We start from the raw sequence: 26,405 nt of genomic DNA on the forward strand, positions 1-26,405 counted from the left end.
GGGGTTTGGGGGGTCCCTGGGGGGGGATCCGAGGGGTTTGGGGGTCCCTGGTGGGGGATCCGTGGTGTTTGGGGGGGTCCTGTGGGGGGGGGTCTGAGGGGTTTGGGGGGGGTCCCTGTGGGGGGGGTCTGAGGGGTTCGGGGGGTCCCTGGAGGGGGATCCGAGGGGTTTGGGGGGGTCTGAGGGGTTTGGGGGGGTCCCTGGGGGGGGTCTGAGGGCTTTGGGGGGGCTCCAGGACAAAGAAGGGAGGTTTGGGGGAGATCCAGGTGGTTTTGGGGGGTCCCTGGGGCAGGAGAAGGGGGCTTGGAGGGCCCCTTGGAGGCTCTGGTGGGATACTGGGCCATACTGGGACAGCCCGAAACGCAACTGGTCTATACTGGGAGTTACTGGGACATGCTGCCGGGGCACTGGGATGTGCTGGGAAGCACCAACGGGGCACCGGGGAGCAACGGGGCGGATCCTGGGAGGCTCTCAAGGTCTCCTGGGCCATACTGGGAAGACCTACAGGGGTACTGGGCCATACTGGGAGAGCCTGAGAGCTACCGGGCCACCCTGGGAGATCCTGAAGGCTTACTGGGCCATACTGGGAAGCACTGGGATACAATCCGGAGCCATGGGACATGCTGGGAGGCACTGGGGAGCAACTAGGCGGATCCTGGGAGACTCTGAAGGTCTACTGGGCCATACTGGGAGAGCCTGAAGGCTTACTGGGCCCATACTGGGAGGACCTACATGGGTACTGAGCCATACTGGGAGGCACTAGACTACAATCTGGAGCCATGGGACATGCTGGGAGGCACTGGGGAGCAACTGGGCGGATCCTGGGAGACTCTCAAGGTCTACTGGGCCATACTGGGAGACACTGAGAGCACACTAGGAGGCACTGAGATACAATCTGGAGCCACAGGACATGCTGGGAGGCACGGGGAGCAACTGGGTGGATCCTGGGAGGCTCTGAAGGTCTCCTGGGCCGTACTGGGAGGACCTAGAGGGGTACTGGTCCATACTGGTCCATACTGGGGGCTCACCTTCTTGCTCTCCTTGTTCCTCTTGAGCGCCCACCCCCCTTCTGGCAGCTTCTCGAAGTACTTGCGGGCCTTGGGCGCCTGCTCCAGCATGTGGGGGGGCGGCAGCCCCAGTACCTCCACGATGCGGCTCATCTGGTCGGCCTGGGAGGGGGTCACGGGGTCACCGCGGGGTCACGGGGGTCACCGCGGGGTCACGGCGGGGTCACCGCGTCACCAGGGTCACCCCGATGGCCCCCTCACCCCAAGCCCCACCCACCCCATTGGTGCTGAGGGGCTGCCCAGTATGTACCTCCCCAGCCTGACTCCGCCCCTCTGCCCCAAGCCCCTCCCCTCCCTCCACAGGCCCCACCCCTCCATGGGGAGGCCCCGCCCCCAAGCCTCGCCCACCCCACCGGCACTACTGAAGAGGGGCTGCCCAGTACCGACCTCCCCCTCCCCGGGGTGTGACCCCGCCTCCCCAGGGATGCCCCTCCCCCCTTGAGGCCCCGCCCCACGGAGGCCCCACCCACCTCGTTAGCATCACTGAAGAGGGGCTGCCCAGTACCGACCTCCCCCTCCCCGGGTGTGACCCCGCCTCCCCAGGGATGCCCCTCCCCCCTTGCGGCCCCGCCCCCCCAGAGGCCCCACCCACCTCATTAGCGCCACTGAAGAGGGGCTGCCCAGTACCCCGGGTCTGACCCCACCTCCCCCCAGGGATGCCCCTCCCCGCGGAGGCCCCGCCCCCTTGCGGCCCCACCCCCCGGAGGCCCCACCCACCTCATTAGCACCACTGAAGAGGGGCTGCCCAGTACCAACCTTCCCCTCCCCGGGTCTGACCCCACCTCCCCCCAGGGATGCCCCATCCCCGCGGAGGCCCCGCCCCCTTGCGGCCCCGCCCCCCGGAGGCCCCGCCCACCTCGTTGGCGCCGCTGAAGAGGGGCTCGCCCGTGTGCATCTCGACGAGGATGCAGCCCAGCGACCACATGTCGATGGCCAGCCCGTAGGGCAGCCCCAGCAGCACCTCGGGCGAGCGGTAGAACCGGCTCTGGATGTACTGGTAGATCTGGGGAGGGGCGGGGCCTCAGCCAGGGGGGCGGGGCCATGCCCCGGGGCGGGGCTTGGAGACAACACACAGGGGAGAGACCCTCTGGGGAAATGGGGTGTGTATGCCTTTAAGAACAGGTGGGGTGGATGGACCGGGGCGGGGCCTCAGCTGGTGGGCCGGGGACACGCCCTGGGGCGGGGCTGAGCTGCCCGGGGCGGGGCTTGGAGACAACACACAGGGGAGAGCCTCTCTGGAGAACTGGGGTGTGTATGCCTTTAAGAAAGAGTAGGGGAGTGGCCCGGGGGTGGGGCCGCAGCCGAGGGCGGGGACCTCATGTGTGGGTGGGGACACGCCCCTGGGCGGGGCTGAGCCACGCAGAGGTGGGGCTTGGCGCTAATGGATGAGGAAATGGGGGTAGCTTGGGGGCGTGTCAGGGGCGTGTCCAAGGCGTGATGTTTGGATGTCAGAAGGTGTGTCCGGTTGTCAGGGGCGTGGCCAGGGCGTGACAGCAGGACATTAGGAGGCGTGTCAGGGGCGTGGCAGTGGGGTGGTGGGGTGGTGGGTGTGGCAGCAGGACGTCAGGGGGCGTGACAGGGGCGTGGCCAGAACGTAGCAGTGCAATGTTAGGGGGCGTCGGGGGGTTGTTGGGGTGTGGCCAGGGCGTGGCAGTGTGATGTCAGGGAGCGTGTCGGGTTGTTGGGGGCGTGGCCAGGGCGTGTCAGGGGCGTGGCAAGAGCATGGCAGTGCACTGTCAGGGGGTGTGTGGGGGTTGTTATGGGCGTGGCCAGGGGTGTGGCAGGGGGGCGTGGCAGCAGGATGTCAGGGGTGCGGCCGGGGCGTGGCAGTGACATGTAAGGAGGCATGTCAGGGGTTGTCAGGGGCGTGGCAGTGGGATATAAGGGGGTGTTGTCAGGGGCGTGGCCAGAGAATGGCAGCGCAATGATGGGATGTCGGGGGTTGTTGGGGCGTGGCCAGGGCGTGGCAGGGGTATGGCAGCAGTATGTCAGGGGGCGTGTCAGGGGCGTGGCCAGGGTTGTGGCAGGGACGTGACAGTGGGGTGTCAGGGGGCGTGCCAGGGGCGTGGCAGCAGGATGTCAGGGGTGTGGCCAGGGGGTGTGACAGGGACGTGACAGTGGGTTGTCAGTGGGCGTGTCCGGAGGGGCGTGTCCAGGGAGGGTCAGGTGTGTCGGGGGCTGTTTGTGGGGCGTGTCAGCGGCACATCAGGAGGTGCGTCATGTGACCGTCAGAGGTGCATCAGGGGCGTGTCTGGGCCCCCGTGGGACCTCCCTAGGGGTGTGTCAGGGGCCTGTCCAGGGGCGTGTCTGGGGCGTGTCTGGGGCGTGTCTGGGGTGTGACGGCGACGCATTAGGACGGCCGCGTCAGGGGTGCGTCCACGGAGCGCCGGGGAATCTCCGGGGCACGTCAAGGGGCGTGTCAGGAGGTGCGTCAGGGGCGTGTCCTGGGCGGGGGGGTGGGGGGGGAAGGGCGTGCCGTGGGCGTGTCCCCGCCCCACTCACCCTCTGCCCCAGCTGGCAGGAGCTGCCGAAGTCGACGATCTTGACGGCGGAGCGCTTCGGGTTGCAGAGGAGGATGTTCTCGGGCTTGAGGTCGCAGTGGATGATGCTGAGCTCGGGCGTGGCGAGGAAGAGGAGGGCGGCGCAGAGCTGCTGGGCGAACTTGCGCGTCAGGTTGAGGGACACGCCCCGGAAGTTGGTGTTGCGCAGGAGGTCGTACAGGTTGTAGGAGAGGAGCTCGAAGGCCAGGCAGAGGTGGTTGCGGAACATGAAGTGGCGTTTGAGGTGTACTGTTGGGGGAGGGGAGAAACGGGGAGGGGCGTGGTCACGGGGAGCGGCCACAGGGTGCGGTCACGGGGCATGGCGTCGGGGCGGGGTCACAGGGTGTGGTCACGGGGTGTGGTCTTGGGGCACAGTCACAGTGTGGTCACAGGGCGGGGTTATGGGGTGGGGACATGGGATGTGCTCACGGGGCGGGGTCATGGGGTGTGGTCATGGTGTGATAACGGGGTATGGTCTCAGGGCGGGGCCATGGGGTGTGCTCACAGGGCGGGGTCATGGGGCATGGTTACAGGGTGTGGTCATGGGGCGGGGTCATGGGGCGGGGGTCACGGTGTGATAACGGGGCATGGTCTCAGGGTGGGGCATGGGGTGTGCTCACGGGGCGGAGTCATGGGGCATGGTTATGGGGTGTGGTCATGGGGCAGGGTCATGGGGTGTGCTCACGGGGCGGGGTCATGGGGCATGGTTACGGGGTGTGGTCATGGGGTGGGGTCATGGGGTGTGCTCACGGGGCGGGGTCATGGGGCATGGTTACGGGGTGTGGTCATGGGGCGGGGCCATGGGGTGTGCTCACAGGGCGGAGTCATGGGGCATGGTCAAAGTGTGGTCACAAGGCGGGGTCACGGGGTGGGGTCATGGGGCGGGGTCACGGGGTGTGGTCACGGGGCGGGGTCATGGGCATGGTCATGGGGTGGGGTCACAGGGTGTGCTCACAGGGCGGGGTCACGGGGCGGGGTCACAGGGCAGGGTCACGGGGCGTGGTCAAAGTGGTCACGGGGGCGGGGTCACGGGGCGGGTCATGGGGCGTGGCCACAGGGCAGGGTCACAGGGCGGGGTCAAAGTGCACAGTCACATGCCATGGTCATGGGGCGGGGTCATGGGCTGTGTTCAGGGGGCGGGGTCACGGGGGTGGGGTCACCCCCAGGGTGGGATCGGGACTCTCTCTGCCCCATAAATGCCCCCTCCCCCCCCCAAGATCAGCCCCACAAGCGCCCCCAAATCCCTGCCCCACACAGACCCCCGCCCTCTCCCCACCCCAACCCCTCCCCAAAGCCGCTCAAGCCCCTCCCCCCAGGCGCCCCCAAACCCCTCCAGGTGCCCCCAAATCCCCCCCATATGCCTTCCAAGCCCCCCGTGCCCCCCCCAACCCCTCTGGGTGCCCCCAAATCCCCCCCATATGCCCCCCCAAGCCCCCCAGGCTCCCCCACATCCCCTCTCCTGACCTCCCCGAGCCCCCTGTGATCCCCCAGACTCCTCCGGGTGCCCCCAAATCCCCCCCATATGCACTCCCAAGCCCCCCATGCCACCCCAGACCCCCTCTCCTGAAGCCCCTGAGCCCCCATGCCCCCCAAATCCCTCCGGGTGCCCCCAAATGCCCCCCATATGCCATCCCAAGGCCCCCAGGGACCCCCCAAATCCCTCCAGGTGCCCCTAAATACCCCCATATGCGCTCCCAAGCCCCCCATATGCCCCCCCAGACCATTCTGGGTGTCCCCAGATCCCCCCCATATGCCCTCCCGAGCCCCCTGGGCTCCCCCAGACCCCTCCAGCTGCCCCCAAAACTCCCCCCATATGCCCTACCAAGCTCTCTAGGCCCCCTCAAACCCCTCCGGGTGACCCCAAATGCCCCCATATGCCCTCCCAAGCCCCCCGGGCCCCCCCAAACCCCCTCTCCTGAAGCCCCTGAGACCCCCATGCCGCCCCAACCCCTCTGGGTGCCCCAAATCCCCCCCATATGCCCTCCCAAGCCCCCTGTGACCCCCCAAACCCCCTCTCCTGATGCCCCTTAGCCCCCCAGGCACCCCCAAACTCCTCTGGTTGCCCCCAAAACGCCCCCCATATGCCCTCCCAAGCCCCCTGTGCCCCTCCAAACCCCTTCTCCTGACCTCCCCGAGCCCCCATGACCCCCCAAACCCCTCCGTGTGCCCTCAAATGCCCCCCATATGCCCTCCTAAGCCCCCTGCGTCCCCCCCAGACCCTACTGGGTGCCTCCAAATCCCCCCTATATGCCCTCCCAAGCCCCCTGTGACTCCCCAAACCCCTCCAGGTGCCCCCAAATCCCTCCCCTATGCCCCCCCAAGCCCCCCGCGCCCCACTGACCGATGTAGTACTTCATCTCGGTGTGGTGCTGGTTCATGAGCTGCAGCAGCCGCAGCTCGATCTGCGCCTGGTTCAGAAACGCCGCCTTGTTCTTGATGATCTTGATGGCGACCCACTCGTGCGCCTGGTGGTCGTAGGCCTTCACCACCTGGGGGGGCAGCGGGCGTTGGGGCGCGGGGCGGGGGGCGGCGGGGCGGGAAATGGGGGGTGGGGGGAGAATGGGGGAAAATGGGGGGGAAACGGGGGAGAAATGGGGGAGAAATGGGGGGAATGGGGAGAAATGGGGGAGAAATGGGGGAAATGGGGAAAAATGGGGGAAATGGGGGAGAAATGGGGGGAAATGGGGGAGAAATGGGGGACAAATGGGGGAGGAACAGGGGGAAATGGGGGAGAAATGGGGGGAAATGGGGGAGAAATGGGGGGAAATGGGGGGGAATGGGGGGAATGGGGAAAAATGGGGGAAATGGGGGAGAAATGGGGGGAAATGGGGGAGAAATGGGGGACAAATGGGGGAGGAACAGGGGGAAATGGGGGAGAAATGGGGGGAAATGGGGGAGAAATGGGGGAGAAATGGGGGGAATGGGGAAAAATGGGGGGAAATGGGGAGAAATGGGGGGAAATGGGGGAGAAATGGGGGAGAAATGGGGGGAATGGGGAAAAATGGGGGAAATGGGGGAGAAATGGGGGGAAATGGGGGAGAAATGGGGGACAAATGGGGGAGGAACAGGGGGAAATGGGGGAGAAATGGGGGGAAATGGGGAAATGGGGGGGAATGGGGGAAATGGGGGACAAATGGGGGAGAAACGGGGAATGGGGGAGAAATGGGGGAAAATGGGGGGAAATGGGGGGAAATGGGGGGAAATGGGGGAGAAATGGGGGGAAAATGGGAGAAATGGGGGGAAAATGGGAGAAATGGGGTAGAAATGGGGAGAAATGGGGGAAAATGGAGAAATGGGGGAAAAATGGGGGATAAATGGGGGAAATGGGGGAGAAATGGAAGAAATGGGGGATAATGGGGGAAATGGGGGGAAATGGGGGAGAAATGGGGGAAAATGGGAGAAATGGGGGAGAAATGGGGAGAAATGGGGGGAAATGGGGAGAAATGGGGGAAATGGGGGAGAAATGGGGGGAAATGGAGAAATGGGGGAAATGGGGGAGAAATGGGGGAGAAATGGGGGGAATGGGGAGAAATAGGGGAGAAATGGGGGAAATGGGGAGAAATGGGGGGAAATGGGGGAGAAATGGGGGACAAATGGGGGAAATGGGGGGAAAATGGAAGAAATGGGGGATAATGGGGGAAATGGGGGGAAAATGGGGGGAAATGGGGGGAAAATGGGGATAAATGGGGGAAAATGGGGTGAATGGGGGAAATGGGGGGAAATGGGGAGGAAATGGGCATTTGGGGGGAAAGGGGGGGAAATGGAGGGGAAATGGGGGGGAAATGGGGGGAAAATGTGGGGTTGGGGGGAATGGGGGAAATGGGAAACGTGGGAAAAATGGGGAAAAACGGGTTTGGGGGAAAAAATGAGGCAAAATGGGGGTCTGGGGGAAAAAAATGGGGGTTTGGGGGAAAAAGGGGGGGTTTGGGCAGGAAAAAGGGGGGTTTGGGGGGGAATGGGGGTCTGGCAGGAAAAAATGGGGGTTTGGGGGGCAAAATTGGAGAAAAAATGGGGGTTTGGGGGGAAAATGGGGGGTTGGGGGGCAAAAACAAGGCTTTGGGGGAACAGAGATGAGTTTGGGGGGCAAAGACAGGGTTTGGGGGGGCATGGAAAGGACTTGGGAGGGAAAAGGGGATTTGGGGGGGCCAAGAGTGGGGTGGGGTGGCTGCAGGGGGACCCCAAAACCTGGGGGGGGCCCTGGGGGACCCCAGGAGTGGTGGGGGGGGACCCCAAGTATTGGGGGGACCCTGGGGATTCAGAGGGGGGACCCCAAGATATTTTGGGGACCCCGGGCGTGAATCTGGGGGGATAAAGAGATGGGGGGGTGCAGTGGGGGATGCTGGGGGGACCCCAAAAATGGCGGGGGGGACCCCAAGGATGTTGTGGCGACCCCGGGGATGAACATGGAGGGGGATGGAGATATGGGGGGGGGTGGCCTGGGGGGACCCCAGGGGTACAGGGGGGACCTGGGGACACTGGGGGGGGGTCGAGGGGACCCCAAAATGCTGTGGGGACCCCAAAAATGGCATGGGGAGTCTGGGGATGTCTGGGAGTCCCCGGGGATGAACGTGGAGGGGGAGGGAGATATAGGGGTGCGGCAGGGGGGATGAGGGCACCCTAGGGGCACGGGGGGACATTGGGGGGGGTCAAGGGGACCCCAAAATGCTGTGGGGACCCTGCAAAAGTGCTGTGAGGAGTGTGGGGATGGACAGGAGCCCCTGGGAATGAACGTGGAGGGGGATGGAGATATGGGGGTGCAGGGGGGACTGGGAACACCCCAGGGGTACAGGAGGGGCCTGGGGACACTGGGGGGGTCGGGGGACCCCAAAAATGCTGAGGGGACCCCAAAAGGGCTGTGGGGAACATGGGGATGTCCAAGAGACCCCGGGGATGAACGTGGAGGGGGACGGAGATATGGGGGTGCGGTGGGGGGCACTGGGGAGGACCCTGGGGATGCAGCGTGGGGGGGTTAAGGGGTACCCTGGGGACCCGGGGGGGCCCCCCCGTGAGCCCCCCGACCTGGCCGAAGGAGCCCTTGCCGATGAGGGAGTCGATCTCGTAGCGGTCCAGCCAGCGCTCGCCGCTGCGCACGATGTAGTCGTGGTTGTCGTCGTCGTAGCCCTCGTTGCAGAGGCGCCGCTCCTTCTTGGTGCCGGCGGCCTCGGGGGGGCCCTGCTGCGCCCGCCGCTTCTTCTTGGCGTAGTACACCTGGGGGGGGGGCACCCGGAGCGGTTTGGGGGGGCCCGGGGGGCTTGGGAGGGCATATAGGGGGGATCTGGGGGCACCTGGAGGGGTTTGGGGGGGCACGGGGGTCTCAAGGGGGTCAGGAGAGGGGGTTTGGGGGGGCCTGGGGAGCTTGGGAGGGCATATGGGGGGGATTTGGGGGCACCCAGTGGGGGTCTGGGGGGGCACAAGAGACTGGGAGCATCAGGAAAGGGCGTATGGGGGGGCCCGGGGGGCTTGGGAGGGCATATGGGGGGCATTTGGGGCACCCAGAGGGGTTTGAGGGGGCACAGGGGGCTCGGGGGGGTTAGGAGAGGGGGGTTGGGGGGGCCCAGGGGGCTTGGGAGGGCATATGGGGGGGATTTGGGGGCACCCAGTGGGGGTCTGGGGGGGCACAAGAGACTGGGAGCATCAGGAAAGGGCGTATGGGGGGGCCCGGGGGGCTTGGTAGGGCATATGGGGGGCATTTGGGGTACCCAGAGGGGTTTGAGGGGGCACAGGGGGCTCGGGGGGGTTAGGAGAGGGGGGTTGGGGGGGCCCAGGGGGCTTGGGAGGACATATGGGGGGGATTTGGGGGCACCCAGTGGGGGTCTGGGGGGGCACAAGAGACTGGGAGCATCAGGAAAGGGCGTATGGGGGGGCCCGGGGGGCTTGGGAGGGCATATGGGGGGCATTTGGGGCACCCAGAGGGGTTTGAGGGGGCACAGGGGGCTCGGGGGGGGTTAGGAGAGGGGGGTTGGGGGGGCCCAGGGGGCTTGGGAGGGCATATGGGGGGGATTTGGGGGCACCCAGTGGGGGTCTGGGGGGGCACAGGAGACTGGGAGCATCAGGAAAGGGCGTATGGGGGGGCACGGGGGGCTTGATAGGGCATATGGGGGGCATTTGGGGCACCCAGAAGGGTTTGGGGGGGCACAGGGGGCTCGGGGGGGTTAGGAGAGGGGGGTTGGGGGGGCCCAGGGGGCTTGGGAGGGCATATGGGGGGGATTTGGGGGCACCCAGTGGGGGTCTGGGGGGGCACAGGAGACTGGGAGCATCAGGAAAGGGCGTATGGGGGGGCCCGGGGGGCTTGGTAGGGCATATGGGGGGCATTTGGGGCACCCAGAGGGGTTTGAGGGGGCACAGGGGGCTCGGGGGGGTTAGGAGAGGGGGGTTGGGGGGGCCCAGGGGGCTTGGGAGGGCACATGGGGGGGATTTGGGGGCACCCAGTGGGGGTCTGGGGGGGCACAGGAGACTGGGAACATCAGGAAAGGGCATATGGGGTGGCCCGGGGGGCCTGGTAGGGCATATGGGGGGCATTTGGGGAACCCAGAGGGGTTTGGGGGGGCACGGGGGGTCAGGGGTGTCAGGAGAGGGGGTTTGGGGGGGGCCGGGGGGCTTGGGAGGGCATATGGGGGGCATTTGGGGGCACCCGGAGGGGTTTGGGGGGTCTCGGGGGGCTCAAGGGGGTCAGGAGAGGTGGTTTGGGGGGGCACAAAGGGCTCATGGGATTATGGGGGGGTTGGGAGGGGTTTGGGGGGGGCACACGGGGGGAATTTGGGTGCACCCGGAGGGGTTTGGGGGGCGATTTGGGGTCCATGGATGGATTGAGGGGGGATCTGGGAGGCACCGTGCCTCCACGTGCAGCACCCCATGGGGGCGGATTGACGCCTCCTGGGGCCCCCCAATCTGCCAGCACCGCCCGAGGGGGGTCAGGGTGCCCCCCCCAGCACCCATGGGTGCCAAACACACTCCCACAGGGGGGATGTAACCCTTTTGGGGCCCCCCTGGGTGCCAGAAGCTCCCCAGGGCTGACCCACGGTGGGCATCCGAGTACCCCCACCCCCACCCCTGGGTGCCCACTCCCCCCCCGTGGGGTCTAGGTGCCCCTCCCAGCACCCATGGGTGCCAAACACCACCCGTGGGGGGGGATGTACCCCTTTTGGGTCCCTCCTGGGTGCCAGAAGCCCCCCAGGGTTGACCCACGGCCAGTATCTGGGTAACCCCACCCCTGGGCGCCCATCCCAGGGGGCTCAGGGTGCCCCCCACCCATGGGTGCCCCCCCTTCCCCGGCACTGACCTCATTGATGTGCTTGTAGGTCTTGATGAGGTCGACGGAGAGCTTGCGCAGGGGGGCGCTGCCGGCGTCCCGGAACCGGGGGGGCACCCGCTGCAGCACCCGCAGCTCCGGCAGCACCTGGGGGGGCCGCGGGGGTCAGCGGGGGGGAAGACTTGGGGGTCCCCAGGGGGTCAGAGGGGGGATTTGGGGGACCCTGGGGGGGTTTGGGGGACTCCAGGGGGTCAGAGGGGGGATTTGGGGGTCTCCAGGGCATACAGGGGGGATTTGGGGGTCCCTGGGGGGGCGGGTTGGGGGTCCCCAGGGGGTCAGAGGGGGTTTTGGGGGTCTCCAGGGCATACAGGGAGGATTTGGGGGTCCCTGGGGGGGATTTGGGGGTCCCCAGGTGGTCAGAGAGGAGATTTGGGGGTCTCCAAGGGGTCAGAGGGGGTATTTAGGGGTCCCCAGAGGGCTCCGGGAGGGACTTGGGGGTCTCCAGGGGGTCAGAGGGGGGATTTGGGGGTCCCAAGGGTCTCAGTGCCCCCCTCATTTCATGGCTACCAGAGGTCCTAGCGCTCCCCCCCCCCCCAGTTTGGGGATCCCAGAGGTCCCAGTACCACTCCCCCAAGTTTGGGAGCCCCAGCGCCCCCCCCATTTCACAGGTCCCAGTGCCCCTCCCCCCATTTCACGGGTCCCAGAGGTCCCAGCACCCCCCTGCCCAGTTCGGGGGTCCCAGGGGTCCCAATGTCTCCCCCCATTTCAGGGGTCCCAGGGGCCCCCCATTTCATGGGTCTCAGAGGTCACAGTGCCCCCCCGCCCAGTTTGGGGATCCTGGGGGTCCCAGTACCCCCCCCCAGTTTGGGGTCCCAGTGCCCCCCTGCCCAGTTTGGGGGTCCCAGAGGTCCCAGCGCCCCCCCCGCCCAGTTTGGGGATCCCAGGGGTCCCAGTACCCGCCCCCCCCCCCCCAGTTCGGGGGTCCCAGGGGTGCCCACACCCCCCCCACCGGTGCAGGGGTACCTGGGGGGCCTCAGCCATGGGCTGGAGGCTGCCGAAGGGGGGGGCATGGCCGGGCTGCCCCGACATGGTGGGCTCAGAGCGGAGCCAAGCGCCCGGCCAGGCCGGCCCCGGGCATCCTGCGCTGCGGCCGCCACCTGTGGGGGAGGGGCAAGAAACAGGGTGGGGCGGGGTGGGGGGGGGGCACCCGGAATCCCCCCTACCCCACCCCAACCCCGCCCCGCCCCGCCTATGGAGGACGGAGCTGCAGTTGGCGTTGGCCATCGGTAGGGCCCAGAGTGAACGCACGCAATAAATGGCCACATCTCAGCAATAGGGGTGAGAAAGATCAAGGGTCGGCTGTCAGTAGGGCCCAGAGTGAACGCAGCCAACGAATGGCCCAATCTCAGCAATGGGAACGGGAAAAAATTGAGGGCTGACCATCTGTAGGGCCCAGAGTGAACGTGCCCAACAAATGGTCCCGTCTCAGCAATAAGAGGAAGAAGGATCAAGGGTCAGCCATCAGTACAGGCCAAAGTGAACGTGCCCAACAAATAACCTAATCTGAGCAATACGAATGGGAAAAATCAAGGCCTGACCATCAGTAGGGACCAGAGTGAACACGCCCAACGAATGGCCCCATATCAGCAATAGGAATGGGAAAAATCAAACGCCAACCATCGGTAGGGCCCAGAGTGAACGTGCCCAACGCAGGGCCTAATCTCAGCCATTGAAATGGGGCAAAATCATGACCTGATTATCAGTAGGACCCAGAGCAAACACACCCAATGAATAGCCCAATCTGAGCAATACAAATAAGAAAAATCAAGGGCTGACCATCAGTAGGGACCAGAGTGAACGAGCACAATGAATGGCTCAATCTAATCCACGGGAATGGGAAAAACGAAGGGCCAACCATCAGTAGGACCCAGAGTGAACACACCCAACAAATGGCTCAATCTTAGTACTCGGAGTGAGGAATACCAAGCATCAGCCATCCGTAGGGACCAGAGTAAACAAGCGCACCAAATGGCCCCATATCATCAAGTCAAGCCAGCAAGATCACGGGCCGACCATCGGTAGGGCCCAGAGTGAACGTGCCCAACAAACGGTCCCATCTCAGCACTGAGAGGCAGAAAGATCAAACCTCGGCCGTTGGTAGAGCCCAGAGCCAACAAGCACAATAAATACCCCAATCTCATTCAACAAAGTGAGAAAGATGAAAGGTTGGCCATCGGTAGGGCCCAGAGTGAACATGCCCAACGAGCGGCCCCATACCAGCAATAGGAATAGGAAAAACCAAAGCCCAACCATTGGTAGGGCCCAGAGTGAACACGCCCAATAAAGAACCCAACCTGATCAGTGTGAATCAGCAAAATCAAGGCTCGACCATCAGTAGGGCCCAGAGTGAACACGCCCAACGAAGGGCCCCAGCTCATCAAATACAGAGAGGGATCAAGGGTCGGCCCCCAGTAGGGCCCAAAGCGAATGGGCACAACGAGCACCCCAGTATCAGCCCTTGGAAGGGACAACACCAACTTGCAACCATCAGTAGGCCCCAGAGTGAACGCGCCCAATGAAGGGCCCAAGCCCGACACCCGGAAGCCGCAAGGTCAAGGCTGGGCCGTCGGTAGGGCCCAGAGTGAACGGGCACAGAACCCGGCCCAATTTCATTCTCTGGGCTGGGAAAAACCCTCATTCCCAGCCCTCAGTAGGGCCCAGAGTGAACAGACGCAGAAAAGGCATCCCCCGGCTCTCAGTAGGGCCCAGAGTGAACAGACACAGAAAAGGCATCCCCCGGCCCTCAGTAGGGCCCAGAGTGAACACAAGCGCCCCCACCCCCGGCCTGCGAGGGGCCATTTCTGAGCCCTCAGTAGGGCCCAGAGTGAACACAGGGGTGTCACCACCCCCTCCCCCCCGGCTGCCCCCGCCATGGCAACAAGCTTCCCATTGGCTGCCCGCCCTCCCCAGCAGCCAATAGCGAGGCGGCAGACCCGGTGGTGGGCGGGGCCAGGGAGGGGAGTGTGGGCGGGGCCTAAATACACACACACCCACCCCCCCCACAGGGGCATTGAGGGGCTTGAAGGGCCTGGGGGAAACTAGTATGGCCCAGTATGGCCCAGTATGGGGGGGGCGGGATGGTGCCTCAGTTTACCTGGGGGGGACTGGGGGGAACTGGGATGGACTGGGCGAACTTGGGGGTAGGAACTGGGATGGCACTGGGTGGAACTGGGATGGGGGGAGAACTGGGGTGGAACTGGGGGGAACTGGGATGGGACTGGGGGGAACTGGGACAGAACTGGGAGGAACTGGGATGCCATGGGGGCAGGAACTGGGACGGGACTGGGGGGAACTGCGACAGAAGTGGGAGGAACTGGGACGGGACTGGGGGGAACTGGGACGGGACTGGGAGGAACTGGGATGCCATGGGGCAGGAACTGGGACAGAACTGGGAAGAACTGGGACGGGACTGGGAGGAACTGGGATGCCATGGGGGCAGGAACTGGGACGGGACTGGGGGGAACTGGGACAGAATTGGGAAGAACTGGGACGGGACTGGGAGGAACTGGGATGCCATGGGGGCAGGAACTGGGACGGGACTGGGGGGAACTGGGATGCCATGGGGGCAGGAACTGGGATGGGACTGGGGGGAACTGGGATGGGACTGGGGGGAATTGGGACGGGACTGGGGGGAACTGGGATGCCATGGGGCAGGAACTGGGACAGGACTGGGAGGAACTGGGACGGGACTGGGGGGAACTGGGACAGGACTGGAGGGAACTGGGATACCATGGGGCAGGAACTGGGACAGGACTGCGAGGAACTGGGACGGGACTGGGGGTAACTGGGACGGGACTGGGGGGAACTGGGATACCATGGGGCAGGAACTGGGACGGGACTGGGGGGAACTGGGACAGGACTGGGATGGGACAGGAATGTTCTACCAGTCCTGGGTAACCAAACCAATATGGGGGGAACAGACCTGTACTGGGAGAACTGGGAGAACCCCAGTAGTACTGGCAGGCTCATACTGGGACGACGCCGGGATCCATACTGGTCCCACGAGGGCCAATCTGGGAGGACTGGGGAATCCATACTGGTCCCACGAGGGCCAAACTGGGACTGGGAGGACTGGGGGATCCATACTGGTCCCCCGAGGGCCAAACTGGGACTGGGAGGACTGGGGAATCCATACTGGTCCCCCGAGGGCCAAACTGGGACTGGGAGGACTGGGGAATCCATACTGGTCCCCCGAGGGCCAAACTGGGACTGGGAGGACTGGGGGATCCATACTGGTCCCCCGAGGGCCAAACTGGGACTGGGAGGACTGGGGAATCCATACTGGTCCCACGAGGGCCAAACGGGGACTAGGAGGACTGGGGGATCCATACTGGTCCCCTGAGGGCCAAACTGGGACTGGGAGGACTGGGGAATCCATACTGGTCCCCCGAGGGCCAAACTGGGACTGGGAGGACTGGGGAATCCATACTGGTCCCCCGAGGGCCAAACTGGGACTGGGAGGACTGGGGGATCCATACTGGTCCCACGAGGGCCAAACTGGGACTGGGAGGACTGGGGAATCCATACTGGTCCCACGAGGGCCAAACGGGGACTGGGAGGACTGGGGGATCCATACTGGTCCCCTGAGGGCCAAACTGGGACTGGGAGGACTGGGGGATCCATACTGGTCCTACGAGGGCCAAACTGGGACTGGGAGGAGTGGGGGACCCGTGAGGGTCATACTGGTACTGGGGGATCCATACTGGTACTGGGACGGTCACAGGTGTACTGGGGGAACTGGGGAGGCAAACTAGTCCTGCGAGTGTTATACTAGTACTACTGGATCCTTACTGGTACTAACACAATCACACTGGTACTGGGAGGGCCGTACTGGTGCTGGGAGGGCCATACTGGTGCTGGGAGGGTCATACTGGTGCTGGGAGGGCCCATACTGGTGCTGGGAGGGCCCATACTGGTGCTGGGAGGGTCATTCTGGTGCTGGGAGGGTCATTCTGGTGCCAAAGGGCCCATACTGGTGCCGGGAGGGCCCATACTGGTGCCGGGAGGGCCCATACTGGTGCTGGGAGGGCCCATACTGGTGCTGGGAGGGTCATTCTGGTGCCAAAGGGCCCATACTGGTGCTGGGAGGGCCCATACTGGTGCCGGGAGGGCCCATACTGGTGCCGGGAGGGCCCATACTGGTACTGGGTGGGCCCATACTGGTGCTGGGAGGGCCATTCTGGTGCTGGGAGGGCCATTGTGGTGCCAAATGGCCCATACTGGTGCTGGGAGGGCCATACTGGTGCCGGGAGGGCCCATACTGGTGCCGGGAGGGCCCATACTGGTGCTGGGAGGGCCATACTGGTGCTGGGAGGGCCCATACTGGTGCCGGGAGGGCCCATACTGGTGCCGGGAGGGCCCATACTGGTACTGGGTGGGCCCATACTGGTGCTGGGAGGGCCATTCTGGTGCTGGGAGGGCCATTGTGGTGCCAAATGGCCCATACTGGTGCTGGGAGAGCCATACTGGTGCCGGGAGGGCCCATACTGGTGCCGGGAGGGCCCATACTGGTGCTGGGAGGGCCCATACTGGTGCTGGGAGGGCCATTGTGGTGCCAAATGGCCCATACTGGTGCTGGGAGGGCCATACTGGTGCCGGGAGGGCCCATACTGGTGCCGGGAGGGCCCATACTGGTGCTGGGAGGGCCATACTGGTGCCGGGAGGGCCCATACTGGTGCTGGGAGGGCCCATACTGGTACTGGGTGGGCCCATACTGGTGCTGGGAGGGCCATTCTGGTGCTGGGAGGGCCATTGTGGTGCCAAATGGCCCATACTGGTGCTGGGAGAGCCATACTGGTGCCGGGAGGGCCCATACTGGTGCCGGGAGGGCCCATACTGGTGCTGGGAGGGCCCATACTGGTACTGGGAGGGCCCATACTGGTGCTGGGAGGGCCATTGTGGTGCCAAATGGCCCATACTGGTGCTGGGAGGGCCATACTGGTGCCGGGAGGGCCCATACTGGTGCCGGGAGGGCCCATACTGGTGCCGGGAGGGCCATACTGGTGCCGGGAGGGCCCATACTGGTGCCGGGAGGGCCCATACTGGTGCCGGGAGGGCCCATACTGGTGCTGGGAGGGCCATACTGGTGCCGGGAGGCCCCATACTGGTGCTGGGAGGGCCATACTGGTGCCAAAGAGCCCACACCGGTACCGGGAGGGCCATACTGGTGCCGGGACGGCCGTATCGGTACTGGGAGAGCCCATACTGGTGCCGGGACGGCCGTATCGGTACTGGGAGGCCCATACTGTCCCTAAGGACCCATACCGGTGCCGGGAAGAGACCCATACTGGTCCCGAAGGACCCATACTGGTGCCGGGAAGGCCATGCTGGTGCCGGTACCGGGGAGGGGGGCGGGGCGGACGTGAGGGAACAGCCCGGGGGGGGGGGGGGGCGGCCCCAGAGCGGGCCGGGGCCAGTCCCCGGGGGGGTGGGGAGGGGTCGGGTCTCACCTGCGGCGGCGGCGGCGGCGCTGGGCGGGGCGGGGGCGGCGGGGCCGGGCCGGGGCCGGGGCCGGGTCGGGGCCGGGGGCGGCGGCGGCGGCGCCCCGGGATTTCCCAGTAATGCCCGCGGAAAATGGCGGCCACAACAAACCCCCACCGCCGCCTCCGGCCTTCCGCGCATGCGCCTCCCCGCCCCCCCGGCCACCGCCAATCAGCGGCCGAACAACCCGCCCTCTTCGCCCAATAGCCGGTCCGCTTGGCAGCCCCCCCCCCACCTTCCCACACGGAACCCCGCCCCTTCTGCGGCGCACGCGCACGGCTCGCCCCGCCCGCCCTCCTGCGACGTCAGCACCGCGCGCCCGCCCCGCCCACCCCTAGTGGACGCCGCGCATGCGCAAAACGCCCATAGGCGGAGGGTGCGCACTGGCCATGCCCCAAAAGGCGTGTCTTTAACAGGCCACGCCCTCGCGGATTAATTAATTCAGGCCCCGCCCCCAGGCACGAGCCACCTTTTGCCCTTGACTTTAATACAAACCCCCGGTTCCGCCCCTCCCCCCGCCCCCAAAACCGCCGCGATTTGCCCCAAAAAAGCGAAATGGGGGGAGGGGAGGGGCAGCACGAGCCCCCACCCCTCCCCCAGTGCCAGGATCGAGCCCCCCCCCAAGGGAGGGAGGGGGAGGAAGAGGCGTCACTTCTCCTTGGGAGGGGGCCTGGGGGGGGGAGGGGCAACTCAGTCACGTGATCCCAGACCCCTCCCAGGATAGCCCAGTCCCCCCCAGTCTGTGCCAGTATAGCCCAGTCCCCTCCCAATCCCCTCCCAGTATATCCCAGTGCCTCCCATTCCCCTCCATAGCCCCTCCCAGTATATCCCAGTGCCTCCCATTCCCCTCCATAGCCCCTCCCAGTATATCCCAGTGCCTCCCATTCCCCTCCATAGCCCCTCCCAGTTTGTCCCATCCCCTCCCAGTACATCCCAGTGCCTCCCATTCCCCTCCATAGCCCCTCCCAGTATATCCCAGTCCCTCCCAGGGTAGCCCAGTGCTTCCCAGTGCACACCAGTCCCTCCTAGTGTATCTCAGTCCCTCCCATTCCCCTCCATAGCCCCTCCCAGTCTGTCCCAGTCCCCTCCCAGTATATCCCAGTCCCCTCCCAGTTTGTCCCGTCCCCTCCCAGTACATCCCAGTACCTCCCATTCCCCTCCATAGCCCCTCCCAGTATATCCCAGCCCCTCCCAGTCCCACCTGTAGACACCCACCACCATAGCATGGTCTCTCCCAGTATATCCCAGTCCCTCCCCGTCCCCTCATAGCCCCTCCCAGTGTATCCCAGTCTCTCCCAGTGCCCTCCTAGGCCCTCCAGCATATTCCAGTGCCTCCCATTCCATTCCTAGCTCCTCCTAATCCCCTCCCAGTATATCCCAGCTCACCCATTCCCCTCCCAGTACATTCCAGTCCCCTCCATAGACCCTCCCAGTGTACACCAGTTCCTCCCAGTCCCCTCCCACTCCCACCTGTAGACACCCAATACCACAGCATGGTCCCTCCCAGTATATCCCAGTCCCTCGCAGTCCCCTCACAGCCTCTCCCAGTGTATCCCAGTGCCTCCCATTCCACGTCTAGCTCCTCCCAGTCCTCTCCCAGTATATCCCAGCTCACCCATTCCCCTCCCAGTATATCCCAGTCCCCTCCATAGACCCTCCCAGTCCCTCCCAGTCTATCCCAGTGCCTCCCAGTCGCACCTGTAGACGCCCACCACCACGGCGTGGTCCCTCTCGTAGGGCTCCAGCGTCAGCTGCTCCTGTGGCTTCATCTGCTCCCCCGTCATCTTCTTCACCTCCCCCGCGAAGACGGCCTCGGCCGGCGCCGTCGAGTCGATGCAGTTGGCCTGGGGGGCACTGGGCTTACTGGGCTGGACTGGACCGCGCTGGGCCCAGCGCCAGCCTGCTACAGCACCTTACTGGGGCCTAGTTGCCTCTAATTCGGCCTCATTAGGCCTTACTGGGGTCTAGTAGCCTCTTAGCAGACCTTATTAGGCCTCACTGGAGCCCAGTTGCCTCTTACTGGGCCGGACTGGGCCTCATAGGGGTCTAGTAGCCTCTTACCAGACCTTACTAGGCCTCACTGGGGCCTAGTTGCCTCTAACTGGGCCTCACTGGGTTGTACTAGGCCTCATTGGGCCTTACTAGGCCTAGTTGCCTCTAACTGGACCTCACTGGGTCGTACTAGGCCTCATTGGGCCTTACTAGGCCTAGTTGCCTCTAACTGGGCCTCACTGGGCCTTACTAGGCCTAGTTGCCTCTAACTGGGCCTCACTGGGCCTTACTAGGCCTAGTTGCCTCTAACTGGGGCCTCACTGAATCGCACTAGGCCTCATTGGGCCTAGTTGTCTCTTACTGGGCCATACCGGGCCCAGCGCCACCCTGCTACTGCACCTTACTGGGGCCTGGTTGCTTCTTACTGGGCCAGACCTGGCTGTACTGGGTCCAGCACCACCCCGCTTACTGGGCCTTACTGGGACGGACTGGACTGGGCCTCACTAGACCTTATTGCGGTCTAGTTGCCTCTTACTGGGCATCACTGCACCATACTGGGCCCAGCGCCACCTCGCTACTGGGCCTTACTGGGGCCCAGTTGCCTCTTACTGGGCCGTACTGGACCATACTGGGCGAACTGGGAGTTACTGGGGTTGCTGGGTGGCACTGGGGGTTAGGGGGTACTGGGGAGTACTGGGGTTAGTGGGGGTTACTGGCGGGTACTGGGGTTACTGTGCGGTATTGGAGTTACTGGGGGTTACTGGACAGTACTGGGGGATACTCCAGGTTACTGGGGTTACTGAGCAGCACTGGGTTTACTGGGTGGTACTGGCATTACTGGGGGTTACTGGGCGTTAGTGGGCAGGACTGGGGTTATTGGGGTTACTGGGCAGTACTAGGATTACTGGGGTTACTGGACGGTACTGGAGTTACTGGGGATTACTGGGGGTTAGTGGGTGGTACTGGGGTTACAGAGCAGTACTGGGGGATACTGAGGGTTACTGGGCGGTACTGGGGGGTTATGCGGGGTTACTAGGCAGTACTGGGGGGTTACTGGGGGTTACTAGGGGTTACTGGGCAGTACTGGGAGGTTACTGGGCAGTACTGGGGCACCTTGATGGAGATGACGAAGTGGCCGCCGCGGCGCAGGAAGTTGTGGGCGTTGAGGGCGACGATGCGGGTCTGGTCGGGCTGCGCCACGTCCGCGAAGATCACGTCCACCATCCCTGGGGGCCCCCAAAATCAGGGGCGCCCCCAAACCCCGCGGGGACCCCCCGAACCCACCCCCGGGACCCACAAACACCCCAAAGACCCCCCCAGAATCATCCCCCAGATTGCCGGGACACCCCAAAACCTCCCAAAGCACCCCAAAAACCTCACCCAGGGGCCTCCAGAGCCCCCCCCTGCACCCCCAAACCCCCCCGGGGACCCCCAAAACCTCCTCCTGGACACCCATGAGACCCCCAAGACCTCCCCTGGGAACCCCAAACTCCCCCCCCACCCCAGACCCCCAAATCATTCTTGGGACCCCCAAAACCTCCCCGGGGCACCCCAAGACATTCCAGGGTACCCCAAAACCCTCTCTGAAGTACCTTAAGGTGCCTCCAGAGCCCCCCCACACCCCTAAACCCCCCCGAGGACCCCCAAAACCTCCTCCTGGACCCCCCTGAGACCCCCAAAACCCCCCCCAAGACCCCCAAATCATTCTTGGGACCTCCAAACCCCCCCTCCAAGACACCCAAGCGCACCCCAACACCCTCTGTGAGGTACCTCCGCAGCCCCCCCCGCAGCCCCCCCCGGGGCTCTGCCCCCGGCCCCGCCCCCCCGCAGCAGCTGACCAATGAGCATGCGGTATTTGTGGGGGTGCCGCGCGTCCTCGATGACGGGGATGACGTTGGTGCGTTTCTTGGCCACGTTGATGAGGTCACGGCCCGAGCGGTGGGAGAATTCCACGGCGTAAACAAGCCCCTCCTGGCGGGGGGGGGTGTGACGTCACCCGCGGCCCCTGTGACGTCATCACGGGACCCTCCCCCGGCCACGCCCACACCCCCCTCCCCAATGTCACCCAAGTCACGCGAGACGCCCTCTCCATCATGTCCCCATGGGGTTGGTGGCCCCGCCCCCTCGCCCCAGAACCCGCAATGATCGCTCCACAGGATTGGCTACCCCATCTGCACTTGGTGACGTCATCATGGGACCTCCCCCAGGCCACGCCCACATCCCCTCCCCCCACCCAACATCACCTAAATCATTGGAGAGACGCCTTCTCCATCGCATCCCCACGGGGTTGGCGCCCCCGCCTTCCCTCGCCCCAGGACCCCCCATTGATGTCCCCACGGGATTGGTTGCCCTGTCCCCACTCAGTCACGTCATCGCGGGACCCACAAGCCACGCCCACATCCCCTCCCCCCACCCAACATCACCCAAGTGAGGGGAGACGCCTCCTCCATCGCATCCCTACGGGGTTTGGCGGCTCCGCCCCCGCCTCCCCTCGGGACCCCACCCCGCCCCACCCGCCAGCATCGCCGCCCGCCATTGGCCGCCGCGCTTACGGGCCCGACGATGTCGGAGACGTGGGAGACGGTGGTGCCCGAGGCCGCGCCCAGGTAGAGCACCTTGGCGCCGGGGCGGATGTGGATGCGGTCGATGCCGCCCAGGATGGCGGCCGCCAGCTTGGAGCGGAACGGGTTCCAGGCGCGGTACTCCACCCGGGCGTCGCCCTCCTGCGGGCGGGGACACGCCCCGTCACGCCCCGGCCACGCCCCGGCCACGCCCGCCGCGCCCAGGCTGGACCCCAGTGGGGGCGTCGGGTCTGGTGTCAGCGGCCCCAGGGATGCGTCACCCACCCACTGGGCTGGGCACCCACAGCCTCCCCAGTGCCCCGCCCGGTGCCCCGCCCGGTGCCCCGCCCGGTGCTCCCACTACAGAGCCTGAGATGGTCCTGGTGGTCCGCTGCACCTCCCCCAGTCCCCCTCAATCCCTTCCAATGTCCCCCCAGTGTTTCCCAGTCACCCCACCCCCTTCCCAGTGCATCCCAGTTACCCCCAGTACCTCCCAGTCCCCGCCCAGTCTTCTCCCAACCCCTCCTAGTCCCTCCCAACCCCTCCCAGCACCTCTCAGTGCCCTCCCAGTCCCGCCCAGTCCCTCCCAGCCCCCTCCCAGTTATCCCCAATCCCCTCCCAGTGCCCTCCCAGTTATCCCCAGCTCCCTCCCAGTTATCCCCAGCCCCCTCTCAGCCCCTCCCGGTCCCCTCCCAGCACCTCCCAGCCCCTGCCCAGTCTTCTCCCAACCCCTCCTAGTCCCCCCCAGTCCCTCCCAGCACCTCCCAGTCCCTCCCAGCACCTCCCAGTGCCCTCCCAGTTATCTCCAGTCCCCTCCCAGTGCCCTCCCAGCTCCCTCCCAGTTATCCCCAGCCCCCCCCGTCCCCTCCCAGTACCTCCACAGAGATCCTTTTCTCCCCATACACCGACTCCCCCGGGACCAGGTTGCGGGTGACCAGCGCGTCCTCCTTCCCCCGGCAGATGAACACCCCTGGGGGGGATGGGGTCAGGGACTCCCAACCTGCCCCATAGCGCCCCCAACATGCCCCCCAACCTGCCCCATAGCGCCCCCAACATGCCCCACAGCAGCCCCCCAACCTGCCCCATAGCGCCCCAACTGGCCCCACAGCAGCCCCCCAACATGCCCCGCAACCTGCCCCATAGCGCCCCCAACTGACCCCACAGCAGCCCCCCAACCTGCCCCATAGCGCCCCCCAACCAGCCCCCAACCTGCCCCATAGTGCTCCCCAACCTGCCCCCCAGTGCCCCCTAACCTGCCCCCAAACCACCCCCACCTGGCCCCATAGCGGCCCCCAACCGGCCCCACAGGGGCCCCCATCCTGCCCCCAAACCACCCCCAACCGGCCCCATAGCACCCCCCAACCAGCCCCCCAGCGCCCCCCATCCCTGCCCCTGCAACCTGCCCCACATCTCCCCCCCCGCCCCACAGCACCTCCCAACCTGCCCCCCAGCACCCCCCCCGCCCCATAGCACCTCCCAACCTGCCCCCCAGCACCCCCCCGCCCCATAGCACCTCCCAACCTGCCCCCCAGCACCCCCCCTGCCCCATAGCGCCTCCCAACCTGCCCCCCAGCACCCCCCCTGCCCCATAGCGCCCCCCGCCCCCCCGTACCTTCGTGCCGATGTGGCTCCACTGTCACTTTCTTGCCCCCCCGGAAGCCGCCGCGGCCCCCCCGGCCCCCGCGACCCCCCCGGGCGGGGCCGCCCCGCCCCCGTGCCCCGGCCCCGCCCCCGCGGGCCCCACCCCGGGCCGAGAATGCGCCTCCTGTGGGGAGAGCGGGGGGTTACTGGGGGCACTGGGAGAGGGATGGGAGGGACTAGGAGGGGGATGGGGGGGGACTGGGAGGGGGATGGGAGGGGGATGGGGGGGACTGGGAAGGGAAACTGGGCATACTGGGGGGGACTGGGAAGGCTGGTGGGCCTTGGAGGCGAACTGGGGGGGAACTGGGCATACTGGGGAGGACTGGGGGCAGTGGGGGGGGAACTGGGGGTGCGGGAGGGGGAACTGGGAGGGGGGAAACTCAGGATAAACTGGGCTGACTGGGGAAGAGGTGGGGCTCCCAGTCCAGGCACCTGGCCTTACTGGGAGCACTGCGAGGGCCCGACTCACCTCGGCCCCCCCGGAACCCCCCGCGGCCGCCGCGGCCCCCCCGGGGGCTGAAACCTGCAGGACCCGTGTCAGACTGGGAGCACTGGGAGGGCTCGGGAGCCTCCCAGTGCTGCCCAGTTACCCCGCTGCAGGCTCCCAGTTCCCCCCAGTTTGGACCAACCACCTCCCATGTCCCTCCCAGTCACCCCTCAGTCATCCCAGCTGCCCCCCAGTCTGTCCCAGTTGCCCCCCAGTCCTACCTCGTTCTTCCCACCTACCCCCACTTCTTCCCAGTTACCCCCAGTGCCTCCCAATCCCTCCCAGTTATCCTCCAGCTCCCTCCCAGTCCATCCCAGTCCCATCGCAGTGCCTCTCAATTACCCCCAGTCCCCTCCCGGTGCCTCCCAGTTACCCCCAGTCCCCTCCCGGTGCCTCCCAGTTACCCCCAGTCCCCTCCCGGTGCCTCCCAGTTACCCCCAGTCCCCTCCCGGTGCCTCCCAGTTACCCCCAGTCCCCTCCCGGTGCCTCCCAGTTACCCCCAGTCCCCTCCCGGTGCCTCCCAGTTACCCCCAGCCCCCTCCCGGTGCCTCCCAGTTACCCCCAGTCCCCTCCCGGTGCCTCCCAGTTACTCCCAGTCCCCTCCCGGTGCCTCCCAGTTACTCCCAGTCCCCTCCCGGTGCCTCCCAGTTACTCCCAGTCCCCTCCCGGTGCCTCCCAGTTACTCCCAGTCCCCTCCCGGTGCCTCCCAGTTACCCCCAGTCCCCTCCCGGTGCCTCCCAGTTACCCCCAGTGCCTCCCAATCCCTCCCAGTTATCCTCCAGCTCCCTCCCAGTCCATCCCAGTCCCATCGCAGTGCTTCCCAGTTACCCCCAGTCCCCTCCCAGTGCCTCCCAGTCCCCCCAGTCCCATCCCAGTGCCTCTCAATTACCCCCAGTCCCATCCCAGTGCCTCCCACTTACCCCCAGTCCCATCCCAGTGCCTCCCACTTACCCCCAGTCCCATCCCAGTGCCTCCCACTTACCCCCAGTCCCATCCCAGTGCCTCCCACTTACCCCCAGTCCCATCCCAGTGCCTCCCACTTACCCCCAGTCCCATCCCAGTGCCTCCCACTTACCCCCAGTCCCATCCCAGTGCCTCCCACTTACCCCCAGTCCCATCCCAGTTACCACCAGCCTTACCCCACTTACTCCCAGCCCCTACCAATCACCCCCACACCATCCCCATTATCTCCACTCCCCCCCAGTACCTTCGCAGTCCCCCCCACGCCCAACACCGTCACTCCCACTCCCATCCCAGTGACCCCCAGCCCCCCACAACTCTCACGCCATCGCCTCCCAGTTACCCCCAGTCCATCGCAGCCCCAACCCAGACACCCCCAGTCCATCTCAGTCCCTCCCAGTCACCCCTAGTCCATCCCACTCCCATCGCAGTCCCCCCCAGTCCCTCCCAGTCCCCCCCACTCCCATCCCGGTCCCCACCTGGCCTCATCCCGCCGCTGCTCCACGCGAGGCCACACGCGACACTCTCGCACCCCCGGAACCGGAAACGCCGCCCGTCGGCCCCGCCCCTTCCCGGGCAAGACGCATGCGTATCACCGCCCCCGACGTCATGACCCCGCCCCATGTCGGGCGGAAGTACCCAGGGAGGGCGGGAGCGGCCCCGTGTTTCGCCCCCCCCCCCCCCAAAAAAAAAAACCAACAAACAACAACCAAAACAACCCTGAGACCCATCAGAAAGCCGGGGGATTTGGGGATAGAAATGGGATTTGGGGGGTCCTGGGGGGGTTTTGGGGACAGAAATGGGGATTTGGGGGGTCCTGGGGGGGCTTTTGGGGACAGAAATGGGGATTTTGGGGGTCCTGGAGGGGATTTGGGGACAGAAATGGGGGTTTTGGGGGTACTGGGGGGGATTTGGGGATAGAAATAGGGACTTTGGGGGTCCGGGGGGGTGTGTGGGGACAGAAATGGGGCTTTTGGGGGTCTGGGGGAGATTTGGGGGCCGAAATTGGCATTTTGGGTGTCTGGGGGTAGATTTGGGTACAGAAATATGGATTTTGGGGGTCCTGGGGGGATTTCGGGACAGAAATGGGACAGTTGGCAGATCCTGGGCCATTTTGGGCGTTCCTGGGGGGGATTTGGGGACAGGGATGGGATATTTGGGGGTTCGGGGGGGGATATTTGGGGGTCCGGGGGGGATTTGGGGACAGAAATGGGTATTTTGGGGGTCCTGGGGGGGATTTGGGGACAGAAACGGGGGGTTGGGGGTCCTGGGGGGGATTTCGGGGCAGAAACAGGACATTTTGGAGGTCCTTGAGAGCATTTGGGGGTCCTGGAGGGGGGGTTGGGGCCACTTGGGGGTCTTGAGGGC

General features: G+C 65.6%; 2 protein-coding genes across 3 annotated transcripts; both read right to left on the bottom strand.

The window, feature by feature from the left end:
• Positions 1–478: 478 nt before the first annotated feature.
• On the bottom strand, positions 479–17,552 carry LOC135311050 (dual specificity tyrosine-phosphorylation-regulated kinase 1B-like). Its single transcript, XM_064440194.1, has 9 exons — positions 17,366–17,552; positions 11,880–12,013; positions 10,887–11,003; positions 8,627–8,815; positions 5,949–6,096; positions 3,570–3,856; positions 1,924–2,070; positions 854–1,169; positions 479–718 (listed from the first exon to the last, which is right to left on the bottom strand). The coding sequence occupies exons 1-9, from the start codon at positions 17,535–17,537 to the stop codon at positions 705–707; spliced, it is 1,524 nt and encodes a 507-aa protein (XP_064296264.1). The 5' UTR covers positions 17,538–17,552; the 3' UTR covers positions 479–704.
• A 304-nt stretch (positions 17,553–17,856) lies between these two features.
• On the bottom strand, positions 17,857–25,541 carry FBL (fibrillarin). 2 transcript variants are annotated; one of them, XM_064440197.1, is made up of 9 exons: positions 25,517–25,541; positions 24,085–24,113; positions 23,562–23,607; positions 22,825–22,919; positions 21,941–22,111; positions 21,227–21,359; positions 20,502–20,614; positions 19,095–19,240; positions 17,857–18,066 (listed from the first exon to the last, which is right to left on the bottom strand). In XM_064440197.1, the coding sequence occupies exons 1-9, from the start codon at positions 25,524–25,526 to the stop codon at positions 18,045–18,047; spliced, it is 765 nt and encodes a 254-aa protein (XP_064296267.1). In that variant the 5' UTR covers positions 25,527–25,541; the 3' UTR covers positions 17,857–18,044. The 2 variants fall into 2 exon arrangements, with proteins under 2 accessions (XP_064296267.1, XP_064296266.1); XM_064440196.1 differs by having other exon boundaries at positions 23,562–23,714; positions 24,060–24,113.
• Positions 25,542–26,405: the final 864 nt, after the last annotated feature.

Source organism: Phalacrocorax carbo, unplaced genomic scaffold, assembly GCF_963921805.1.
Source record: "Phalacrocorax carbo unplaced genomic scaffold, bPhaCar2.1 SCAFFOLD_163, whole genome shotgun sequence".
In the NCBI taxonomy this organism is placed as follows: domain Eukaryota; kingdom Metazoa; phylum Chordata; class Aves; order Suliformes; family Phalacrocoracidae; genus Phalacrocorax; species Phalacrocorax carbo.